The 13,390-nt window shown below is 35.7% G+C and overlaps 1 protein-coding gene across 1 annotated transcript; it reads left to right on the forward strand.

Annotated features, from left to right (window-relative positions):
* The first annotated feature begins 1,208 nt into the window (after positions 1-1,208).
* Positions 1,209-12,070, forward strand: fdxacb1 (ferredoxin-fold anticodon binding domain containing 1). The gene is given in 5 exon segments (NM_001100019.1): positions 1,209-1,539; positions 7,972-8,128; positions 8,282-8,485; positions 9,109-9,267; positions 11,017-12,070. Coding segments are annotated over 5 exon segments (1,749 nt in total). The 5' UTR covers positions 1,209-1,364.
* Positions 12,071-13,390: the final 1,320 nt, after the last annotated feature.

Raw genomic sequence — 13,390 nt, forward strand, 5'->3', positions numbered from 1 at the left:
CAGGCAGGTGTGTTGAAGGAAGTTGTAGCTAAACTGTGCACTTCATGACACTGGCCCTTCATGACTGAGTTTGGACACCCCTGGCTTAGGGCCCTAAAATCCAATAGTATCTGGATGCAGTCTTTATGATGCAAGCTGAGATTGCATCACTCAGCGATGCAATGTCAGACTCAATGCACTCAATGGAGTGAGTGATGTCACTGTTACGGGTAGGGTTAGGGGTGGGGTTAGGTGAGCGCATTAAAAAAGCATTGGATGCAGCTCAGATTGCACTGCACCAAGTCTGCATCCAGATCCCTCTCCCAAAATCACTCAATCTACCCCTGCCTCCTGGTGCTCTTATTTTTTTTTAAAATTGCGGTATAGGTGAATTTCATAAGCTTAATTGGCAGAACTAATTAATAATAATATTATTATTAATAATTAATTGGCATAGTGTATGTGTGTGGATGCAAGAGTGTATGGGTGTTTCCCAGTGTTGGGTTGAGGCTGGAAGGGTATCCACTGCATAAAAACATATGGTGAATAAGTTGGTGATTCATTCTGCTGTGGCGGCAGCTGATTAATGAAGGAACTAATCCGAAAAGAAAATGAATGAATGAATAAACCAAGTAAGATACTGTTTTCAGATGAATTCCAGAACTATAGCATGGCGCGCTTACTTTTTCAGACAGATCTGGCAACACTGTTACTGCGTGGTGCGTACTAACAGATGGGGGACACTGGAACGTGGACACAGTGCATGGATATTTTGCTCATAAAATATTTAGGCCTACAACTATTTTTAAAATGTAAACGGAACTGGCGGTAAAAAAACATATCGTAATAAATTTGTTGTTTCGTTTTTCTTCTTTTTAGCTATTAATGCATTATTTTACCGCATGTGTCAGGATCAGGTCCGGATAAATACGATATTTATTAAATTAGTTAAATTACAAAGTGCCCATCAAAGTGTATCTCAAAGTAACGTTGTTGTTGTTGTTTACGTTGCCAGAAGCGTCGGTTGTTTTTCACTAAAATGCGACATTCCCTGGGGAACGAAACTTCGATGCTGCTGCATGCTGGTTTATCACACTGCACCTCTCCTTCTTTCTCTTCCTCGATTACACTTCCTTACGTAAACGAGCCGCCAACCTGTCCCCGAAACCACCTGGTGCGTTAGCTGCCAAACACCGGCATTAAACGCTTTGGCATTTAGATTAGATTTCAGGCGACAGATGTCACAGCGTCATGGAGGCACGCAGTAATGCCGCATTGTGTCCTGCTGGTCTCTTTTCACACTGCGTTCAAGCTCGATAGTCGAAAAGTTTTGTTCTGTTACTAATGTGACAACCTGTAGGATTGTTACTTGAAATATTCCGGAAATGTCCAAGACGCGAGAGGTGCTCCTTGTAGGGGAAGGCAACTTCTCTTTCTCGGCGGCTTTGAGCGAGACCGGCGGCGATGATGTCGGAGTGACCGCCACATGCTTTCAAAGCGAGAACGAAACATACAGACAGGAGGGAGTCGCGTTAAATGTACAGAGACTTCGCGAGAGAGGTGGGTTATGTGATTTATCATCCTGTGATTGATTTCAAAATGTATTGTTTACGCTTTCTTACACTTACACGCTTTCTTGTGTTTCTGTTGACCTGGCTTGTATAATATCTAAGATGTTATCAAGCTAGCTAACGTTACCAACTGCTAGCGTTCTTAAGGATACATTTTCATCCTACACATCAAGTCATCATAGTCCTAAATTTGCATGCCTGAGGCCAAGTCAATGAATTTACACAGTCAGTTGCTATGAAACGGCCAGGGGTGGTTAAAATGTCTCATTGAATTCTGTATGATAATTTGGTTAATTCCATACACACTCTTAAAGGGAAAGTTTACACTAAAATTTAAAATTACTCAGGTGTTACTCACCCTCAAGTGGTTTTCAAAATTTTAATTTCTTTATTTTGTTCATATATTTTCAATCAGTATTTTTAATTATGTCATTTTGTTCAATAAAGCTGGATATCTTTACCTATTGAAAAAGTATTCTTTGCTCATTTTAAATAGTGAAATCATATTAGCAGTCAATGACTATCAAAGTACAACATTGTTCAGTCAATTACATAGTGCTAATGTTGTTTTAAAGTTATCCTCGCATGCTATTTCAGAATCAATATTTCACTTAGCGTGTTAAACAATATATGGGCCATTGTATGAATGTGCGAATATCAAACCTACTTTACCTCCTCGATAAAAAACATTGGAGTTTATCCAGCTTAAGTTACAAGTTTTCAGCTTTCTTCATAATATCTCTTGTGTTCAACAGAAGAAAGAAACTAATAACGGTTTGAACCGAGTAATGGATGTATAAATCATGACAGAATTTTAATTTTTGCGTGAACTGTCCCTTTAATTCTTGTGACTGTAGGATCATTTTAAGCCTGTTTAAAGCATCCAGGCAAAATAAATTATAATGTTTGCAACTTTTTAATTAAATATTAGTTGTATTCATGCCTGTATATATACAAGATCAAGTCTAAACGTTGTTTTACGTTTCATCATTCAGTTTGTGCTTCCGTATGGCTAGAGTCTCAGAAAATCAATACTGTGTATTTATTTTGTATCAAAACCATCCGAATCAATCTAAAAAGAACAATTTATTTCCAAATATATCTAATTATTTAATATAGTAAAATAAACTAAATTTTGCAACAAGTATGGCAGAAAAATAAAACATTGCTATGGCAGTGTTTTTCTGACAGCGTGCAGCCTTAATATCAAGCTGCCCACAGTTCAGTGTCTGTTACAATTCTCAAGGATCATCCTACACATAAAGAGTCATCATAGGCCTAAATTTGCATGCTGGAGACCAAGTCAATACATTTACAGTTGGTTCCTATGAATTAACCAGGGGCCGTTAAAATGTTTAATTGAATTCTGTATGATAATTTGGTTAATTCCATACCAACTCTTAAAGGGATAGTTTACACTAAAATGAAAACGTACTCGGGCTTTACTCACCCACAAGTGGTTTCAAACACTCATGAGTTTTTTATTTTGTTCACATTAAAGAAGATATTTTCAATAAAGATGCTACCTATTGAGTTCCAAAGTAAGAAAAACAGGAATTTATCCAGGTTATAGATGTTCAGCTTTCTTTAAAACCTCTGTTGCATTAAAAAGAAGAAAGAAACATGTGAAGGCTGAGTAAATCATGACAAATTTTCATGCAATACACTATATTTAAATTGCATCTTTGCTGTACTGTATTTATGAATCCTTTTGATTGGTTTATTATATGTTAAGTGCATGTACTTCACTACAAAACCATCCCAATCAATGTAAAATTAATATTTTTTTTTTTCCAAATAGAGCTATTCATTTCATCTGGTGAAAGTATACTCAATAACGCAACATGTATGGCAGAAAAATAAAACATTGCAATTTCAGTATTTTTCCAATAGAGTGCAGCCCTAATCTCAAGCTACCCACAGTTCAGTTTGTGTTAGAATAGACCTTTTTCACAGCGGAATTGAACACCGGAAGCGCCCTTCGAAGCAGTGTATCGATATTTCCGGGTTCGCTAGGAGTCGCAGAGACATGACAGCCTCGGGACAGCGGATGACTTTCTCACGGTCAACTTTGCCATAATTTGGACAGGAAGATGTTGTTCGGTGAATGTGTAATAAATACTTAATAAAACAGCATTTAAAAGATGATACCGATTTGCAGAATTTGTGCAGAAAACGTGTCTTATACAGCGTTTGCAACGTCAGGTTCTGTAAGGTGCACAGCCAACAGCATAAAATCTGCTCATTCAAGCCATTCGTAAACTAGATTAACCTGGCTTTTTAACATCCAACAGGATGAGTTTTATGTCAGTAGTCCCGTCTGTAAACTGTGCTAACCCCCTCCTTCCTTTTTATTCAGAGTCAGATATAGTCAATGGCGAGGTAGCTGTATAGGCGAGTTGCTATCGGTTAATGCTTTGTGAGGTTTTCTCAAGTCTGGAAACACGTTAGCTCCTACTCGTGGATAATATTAATTTTTATTATTTATTTAAAGAACAGCAAATAACATTTTACAATACAAAAATGTACATACCAGGGGGTAATTATAAATAAAATACAAATATACAAAATTTAATATAACATATGTAATAATGAAATACATTGTAGAGTTCACACATTTTAAAGTGGGTCGAGTTTCTTGTTTAGAGAGTTGATACTGGTATTATACAAGCATATTTCAGTCATCAATACCTTAAAATCTGGTTTCATATTAGTAAATTTACATTTATGAATGTACAATTTTGTTAACAACATAGGTTTTGAACACAAAAGAATCGTTATTAATACATTTTGCAACTCACCCCATAAGCTGACTATGTACAATGCCAAAATAAGTGTAAAACTGTCTCCTCATATTCGTTACACAAATACAATTTACATCAATCCCACTTTTTAATTTTTGCAAACAATGTTTTGCTGGATAAAACCTGTGGATGAGTTTATAGGACATTTCTTTAATTCTATTTCTAACATGATACTTCTGTGGTAACAGCCACACTTTTCTTCAATTCACCCTTTAATAACATATAATAAAATTGAATATAAGGTACAGTAATGATTTCTTTTTGGAAAAGAGTATGAATAGTTCTATCATTACTCTTGGTATTTAGTAAAACAAAATTTGCCGACATAAGATTTAGTAATATCAAAAGACGATGCATCAGAAGGATGGTCTTATTAATACCTCTAAATAACATGAATGAATAACATGTCTCTGCAGGAATTGAACCAATAACAGTTGAAAACTTGCTGGGTTATTGAGATTTTGTAATAAAGGACTTCATTGTATGAAAAGTATACCATCTTTGTTATATAACTGACTAAACAAATAATTTTGCTGTCAAACCAATTAAAAAAAAGAGATTTGCATTTGTATGAACTGTCTATTCCAAAATAACAACAATGTAGGGATAAATCATGCTTATAGATTAATGACCATGATGAGCACTTGTTTGTGGAAGGCAGATAGCTTAACTGGAGTTTTGTCTATATTATAATTACTCATCAAAATAAACCATAGACCACCAGTCTTTAATGAAACATAATAATCTCTGCTTTGAAGTGCATACAGCATAAGAATGTACTTCTGCATATAACTTGAAACGGCATTCAACCCCCTTTAATATTGTCATCCATTATTTTCCCTGTCCTTCGTCTTTCGGGAGATCGTGGTCATTAAAGTAAGAGTGTCGTTTTTGAGTTGGAGCAGCTGGGAACGCAGCAATCACGGCGATGAGATGACCCTGCCATTCTTTCTTGCTCCGTCGCATTGAAACCGGATGTTGTGGTACACTGCTTCGCTTACCGGAACCAGGAAGTGTGAAAAAGGCCTATTCTCAAGGATACCTAATCATTCTTCACATCAAGAGTCATAGCTAGACCCACATGGAATCTGCGTGCTCAGAAATCCTTGGATTTCTGCAGATTTTTAGCCCATCATTGCATCTATGTATTTACTTTCGTAAATGTGTACAAATTTATGTTTATTCAATTATTATATCACTTAAATTAATTTAAGTATTATATGATATTTCCCAGACATGGGATGCAGCTGGAAGGGCATCCACTGTGTAAAAGAGTGCTGGATAAGTTGGCAGTTCATTCCGCTGTGACGATCCCGGATAAATAATAGGACTAAGCCGACAAGAAAATGAATAAATGATATATGATATAATAACAGTAATATTAAAATGTTGATATGATTTATGTACAATACAGTTTGTAAAATATTTTTTTCTTTTGTCTTTTAGTAGATATATTATGTCAGACTTGCTTTGTTTACCAAATAAATGGATCTAGTTGGATTTGCATTGTAAACATTAAATAAAAGTGTGAAGAAATCATGACAGAAAGTGAACTGCCCCTTTAATGTTTGTGACTATGATCATTTTAAGCCTGTTTAAAGCATCCAGGCATACTAAATTATAATGGTTGAAACTTAAAGAAAGATTAATTGTGTCTGTATTATGTCTGTATTGATACAATCAAGTCTATACAGTGTTATTTTACATTTCATTGTTCAGTTTGTGCCTAATTACGGCTAGTAGGGTTGTCCCGATATTATTAAGCATCTTACGATACTATACTAGCCGAGGTATCATGATACCAAGTAGTATTGCGATTCTGTAATTTATAAATCAAATTATAAAGAAAATATTTAGAAATACTGAATTAATTAATTCATAGTTCACTTATTATCAAAATATATTATTTGCACGTCACTTCACCTAAAAATTATTCATTCTTTTTGTTTATTTTGTAGATAATTGACTAAAAAAAAGTGAACAAATTATACCAAATGAAATTTGTGATGAAAAGAGCATTTCTCCAACAAAATTAGGCTATATGAAATGGTCAAAAATTGTTTCAATGTTTCCTGTTGCTATTTTGAGTTTTTCATCTATTGTTTTTTTTTTTTCAGTCTTATCAGGTAACAATACAAAGTAATTCAAAATTTCACTTTATGAGTCGTTCTTTTTAATAAATTGTCACGGTTGTTGTAGCTACTAAATCATATTGACAGGAACAGAAATGAACCGATGTGGGTTCGTACTGAAGCATCAGAAAACGTGCAATAGGCTACCCTAAAAGGCATGGATTTTACACCGTTTTGAAGCCTTAAAGGGCTCCACAGACTAATAAAATGATATGTTTGAGCATTTTAGTGACTTTTCTACTTGCAGCGTTATCTTTTGTAGATAGACCATTAATGACGATACTACCGTTTCAAACTACAGTGGCCAGTATTTTGCCATTGTATCGCATTATTACCATAGTACCGGTAAACCGTGCAACCCTAATGACTAGACACCCAGAAAACTAGTACTGTGTATTTAATTTACATTTACATTTAGTCATTTAGCAGACACTTTTATCAAAAGCGACTTACAAATGAGGACAAGGAAGCAATTTACACAACCATAAGAGCAACAATGAATAAGTGCTGTAGGCAAGTTTCAGGTATGTAAAGTGTGAGAAGCAAAACATAAGTAATTTTTTTTTTTTTGTGTAATACAGTTAGCGGTGGAGCCAGAGAGGCAATTGCAGATTAGGAAGGAAAGTGGAGACTAAACAGTTGAGTTTTTAGTCGTTTCTTGAAGACAGCGAGTGACTCTGCCGTTCTGATGCAGTTGGGGAGTTCATTCCACCAACTGGGCAGATTGAATGCGAGAGTTCGGGAAAGTGATTTCTTCCCTTTTTGGGATGGAACGTTCGACGTTCATTTACAGAACGCAAGTTTCTGGAGGGCACATAAATCTGCAGAAGTGAGAGCAGATAAGAAGGAGCAAAGCCAGAAGTCGCTTTGTAAGCAAACATCAGAGCTTTAAATTTGAGGCGAGCAGCAACTGGCAGCCAGTGCAAACGGATGAGTAACGGAGTGACATGTGCTCTTTTAGATTCATTAAAGACCACTCGTGCTGCTGCGTTCTGAAGCAGCTGAAGAAGTTTGATTATTAGCTGGAAGCCCGGCTAGTAGAGGGTTGCAATAGTCCAGTCTGGAGAGAACGAGAGCTTGAACAAGTAGTTGAGCTGCATGTTCAGATAGGAAAACCACCCCAATCAATCTCAAATTAATAATTCTGTCCAAATAGAGCTATCTATTTATTTTATCTTGTGAAAGTAAACCCCATATCGCAATATGTATGGCAGAAAAATAAAACATTGCAATGTCATTATTTGTATATTAGCATGCAGCCTTAATATCAAACTACCTACAGTTCAGTGTCTGTTAGAATTCTCAAGCACACCTAATCATCCTACACATCGAGAGTCATAGCCCTAAATTTGCATGCCTGAGTCCAAGTCAGTGAATTAACACAGTGGGTTGCTATGAAACGACCAGGGGCGGTTAAAAAGCCTCGTTGATTTCTGTATGATAATTCAGTTAAACAGTAACTCTTAACAATAATTCCCATTGCAGGATCAGTTGTTCTGTTTGAAGTGGACTGCACATGTCTGAAGGAGCACGAAGCCCTCCAGGATCATCTTTTTGACTGCGTCATCTTTAATTTCCCTCACTGTGGGCGTAAAAGTGGTGTAAAGAAGAACCGTGTCCTGTTGATGAAATTTTTTCTAAGGTGTGTCACTCCTGTGCTAAAGGTCTTTTTAAAGGTGTTACATAAGCTTTATATAATGTTAATACCTAGAGGTTGAAGAGTTTTTAAGGTCTGCTGATGGTTTTTTTGTGCTTGTTTCATGTATAATTGATAGATGTTGCTTGTGTTTTCTAGTGCTGTTGCAGTGCTGAAGGACAATGGGGAAGTGCACGTCACCTTGTGCAATGGGCAAGGAGGCACTCCATGTGACAGTCCAATGAGAGAATGGCACAATAGTTGGCAGGTGGTTGCCATGGCAGCAGAAGCAGGGCTAATTCTAAGAGAAATCCGTCCCTTTGAATGTGAAATGTATCAAGGTTACAGATGTACTGGTTACAGGTAAACAGCTTGGACAAACTTTTAAAGGTGTGTTTTTGATATGCAGTAGTAATTCATTTAATTCTGAGGAGTTTTTGAAATGGATAATTCACCAGATGATGTCATTATTTACTTATCGCTTGTTCCAAACCTATTTAAGTTTCTTTCTACCGTTGAACACAAAAGAAGATACTTTAAAGAATTATGGTTACTGGTAGCCATTATTATTGTTATTATTTTTTTCTAGTAATTTTTTCGAGGTTTTTACCTTTATTAGATTGGACAGTACAGAGTATTGACAGGAAAGCATGGGAAGCAAAGAGAGGGAAAGGATCAGCATAGGACTGCAAGGCGGAATCGAATTCAGGTCGCCGTGAGCACAGGAGTGCATGTGTCGATGCACTTACCACTACACCACTGTCGCCGACATTAATTTTTTTAACCTGCTCTTGAAGCCAGTGGCTACAGGTTGCTAACATTTTTGAATATTTAAAAATATCTTTTTTTGTGTTCAACAGAACAGAATCTCACGAAGGTTTGGAACTGCTTGAGTAAATACGAAAAAGTGAAGTGAACAATCTTTTTACTGACCATTACAGTCATGCTAATCAGTTTTAAACTAATAAAATGCAATTCTTTCTAAGGAGTCAAGACAAAGGTTTTCATGTTGAGGGAGCCCTGACTCACATCTTCACTTCGAGTCTCCCGCACACTATGCCAGAGAAACTGAAAATGGAGAAAACGGTTGGGAAGGAGACTGTTTGTTTTGAGCTTCCGGCGGAGTTAAGTAATTATATTAATAGGTGAGTGGTAACTTATTACTGACTGAATTGTAAAAACCTAACAGAATGTCCCAGTAACTGTAATTAAACAATGGATTAGTTAACACTTCATTAATTCTAAAATAAATTCAGTTATGAATTCAGCTCCAGCTTAGTTTTGGACTCTTTTTTTTTTTTTATTGACAAAAAGAAAAAAAAAAAAACTCTTGTCTTAAATGAATTTTTTCAGCGTTATCTTGCTTCTTTAACTGCTGTTTAAAATAAATATTACAATTGCAATCACAGTCTCATTTATTTTTAAATAAAATCAATTATTACGATTACTGTAAATCACGCTACCTAACAATGGTGATTTAAATCTAATGATTGCAAGTCTCAGCTTATATATCACTGTGCAAATAATGATTGTTATAAATTCTGAAGTTGTCTTTACAACATCAACATTGCATGACTTGGTGTGTATTTAGCTTTATTTATAGATTTCGATGTCTGTACAGTCTAATACCATTCGAATTTGATACTGTGAGACTAAGATTCTTAAACAGCAGATTAAGATTCTTTAGAACCCATTCTATTGAATAATCTATTTCTATCCAGCTGGTGTGATAAATAAAAGGCTATAAATCTGTATGTGTACAGTTAAGATTAGAAATATCCCCCTTTGAATTTTTCTTTTTTATATTTTCCAAATAATGTTTAACAGAGCAAGGAAATTTTAACAGTATGTCTGATAATATTTTTTCTTCTGGAGAAAGTCTAATTTATAGACTTAAGTATTATTTAGGCTGGAATAAAACCACATTTAAATTTTTTAAAGCCCTTTTAAGGTAACAATTATTAGCCCCTTTAAGCTATATATTTTTTGATAGTCTACAGAACAAACCATCATTATTCAATAACTTGCCTAATTTCCCTAACCTGCCTAGTTAACCTAATTAACCTAGTTAAGCATTTAAATATCACTTTAAGCTGTATAGAAGTGTCATGAAAAAAATAGTAAAATATTATTTACTGTCATCATGACAAAGATAAAATAAATCAGTTATTAGAGATGAGTTATTAAACTATTATGATTAGAAATGTGTTGAAAAAAAATTCTCTCTGTTAAACAGAAATTGGGGAAAAAATAAACAGGGGCTAATAATTCAGGGGGGTTAATAATTCTGACTTCAACTATGTACGTATGTATGCATGTAATGATGCATAAACAGCATATTTCAGTAGAAAAATAAATACCAGTGCCACTCCAATCATAAAACAATATTACAAGCATACACTCAATGTAGTTGTATTTACCCAGGTTTGGGTAAGAACCTATCTTTGGGATAAAAAAATGTTTTTATTTAATTGAAATGACCTTTTTTTTAGCCCATCTGTTGGGTTTGTTCATATTTGACCAAGCATTGGGTTGATATGACGCAGCATCTCTATCTTGTACTGTCCCACCAATTATTTTTGTTTAATAGATGTCTAAACTACGTCTTGGCTTAAACAAGGCTAAATCAGGGCTGTCAGTGAAAATCTAATAGACTTCTAACAATAGTGTCAAAAAGTCCAGTCATCAAATATATTATACAGACTTCACATGTGCAGTCATTTATTTCTGCCAGTTTGATGATGATAGTCTATTTTTGGACTAATTCTAGATGTTTTTACATCTGTTAGATGTCTATTAAGCACAAAAATGCTTGTTGAACTATTATTAAAGTGTGTTCTTAGCTGTATTTACATGTTTGATTTATTTAAGTGGATTCTTGTTTCTCCTATCAGGAACTTCCTTGGCCAGCAGTCACATCACCCAGTTAAAACTGTCCAAGAACAGTTACATAGAGAGCTAAAGTCAGTCTGGCCTGTGTGCACTATAAATGAAGACTTCCCAGAATTGGTATACTGCTTACCAGAAATGCTTGAGGCGTGCGATCCCACACTGACCCATTCTGAAGTCTACTGGATTAAGCCCACCGACACTTATGTATTCGACCAAAGTGAAACGAAGCAAAATGACTGCGAGTCTACAGATGAGCAACAAAGCTTTACTGGCAGCTATGCACTACGACCGTCTCTGTTGCTGCATGTCCAGGAGATCACGCAGAATGAGGACTTCAGCCCTGGTACACTTTACGCAGTCAGTGGCCTGGTCTTTCAGAGAGTGCCCATTTGTCCAATTCGTTCTCCTGCGTTCCACCAGCTTCTGTTGGTGGGAATGTTCCCTGTAGAATCCCATCCTCTCCGGTGCTTCCAAGATAGTTTGGAGTCGCTGCTTATTCCTTACGATGTTTCCTTTGAGGAGGTGCAAACAGGCTTAGAGCAGCAAGTGTGGATCAATTCCAAGATGCTTCCCAAGTTTGGTAGGATCACATATTTACCCTCGATTTCTTCAGCTGTCGATGAAGGATTACAGCTAGTAGCTGTCTCTGTAAACTTGGATCATTTAGCAACCTTAATTTTCGGTATATCTGACTGGCGCTTGCTTTGGAGTGCAGATCCCCGCTTTCTTAAGCATTTTGAGCTCAGTCCATCTGGACCGTTCAGCCCTTTCTCCCTTTACCCACCAAGTTATTTGCACGATATCAGTTTCTGGATGGACCCAGAAAACTATGATGAACTGGACTTCCATGCAATTGTGCGAGAAGCTTCTTGTGGTGTGGTTAAAAACGTGGCATTAGTAGATCGCTTCAGACACCCACACATGGGTCACGCAAGCCTTTGCTACAGGCTGACGTATCAGTCGTCAGATCGCGCACTTTCAAACAGCCAGGTCTTAGCACTACAGAATCAGCTACGGAGACTGTTAGCCTTGCGCATGCAGGTCACCCTGAGGTGAATCAACAGGTGATTTCAAAGGAGATCAAAGGATTTTTAACCTCAGATTTACATGTTTAAGGATGAGCTTCATGGACTTGAACATTGAACCTGTTTATTGTGGCTGATGTTATCTACATTTAAAAGTGAGATGGTAAATTTCTGCAAATATAATGGATATTATTCCTGTTTATTTAAAGACAAACATTTTTTGGGGGGTTGTTACTAGTCTCCTAGAGTTAAACGGTTGAGTTTTAGCATTTTAATCCATTCAGCTGATGTCCGTGCTGGTCTGCCAAAAGCATTTTTAGCTTAGCTTAGCATAAATCATTAAATCGGATTAGACCATTAGCATCTCACTCAGAAATTAAAAAAAGATTATTTAAGTAATTTTCCTATTTACATTTTTTTTAAAGTCACTTCATGTACTAACACAGGAAATCTATCTTTTTTTATTGAGTGAGATGCTCATGGTCTAATCCAATTGAATGATTCATGCTAAGCTAATGCTGAATTCTCTTCTGAATTCATTAAAAATCAGTAAAACTTTCTAAAAAAATTCCTTTAAAGAAGACATATCAAAGGGATTGATTTTTGCTGTGTTTGAAATCTAATCTCATGTTTACATATTTAAAGGTTTTAGTATTTAATTATTGTAGGTATAATCAGATACTTCTGAAATGTTTACAGATTTCAGTAGTACTGTGTGACTTAACTTTATTGATAAGTACTTTACAGTAAGGAAGAAATAGAGGTGAACTCTTACAACTTGTATACTCTCCCAATTATTAATTGGTTATGCATCTCTTACAATTAAGGACCTTGGAGACACAATTATTGATGCACAACTGCACATTATTTAAATTGATGCAGTTTAAAATATTTTGCTAGTTTCTTTGTTTAGATTATATACGATACTGTATTTGATACTGTGATATAACTGCACTGTCTATGATTGTAGATGAACATTTGTGATGGTAAGTTGATATACTGACATATTATTGCTGAAAAGTGAAGTGCATAATTTCTGCCACAGTAGCATCAACTAAATGGAATTGCCGAAATATTGGCTGTGGTGATTTTTACAGAAACTTACATATCTGCCACTGTAATGTCAAACAGGGTTGGTCTGGCTGAGATGACTGAACTGCTGACTTAAAATAAACCAATCAATCCGAATTGTAAGATTAATTGGTTTGTTTATTTAAAAAAGTGGTATGGATACTTAACTGTGTGTCTGCCTGCTCGTTTTCTAGCTGTCGTGTCGTTTGGCCTTTCTGATTTTATATATATTTATTCTGTGGGTCTCATATTTCAAATCTTTCAAATGTTCTCCTTTTTT

The sequence above is a fragment of the Danio rerio genome, chromosome 5 (genome assembly GCF_049306965.1).
Source record: "Danio rerio strain Tuebingen ecotype United States chromosome 5, GRCz12tu, whole genome shotgun sequence".
NCBI classification, from domain to species: Eukaryota; Metazoa; Chordata; class Actinopteri; order Cypriniformes; family Danionidae; genus Danio; species Danio rerio.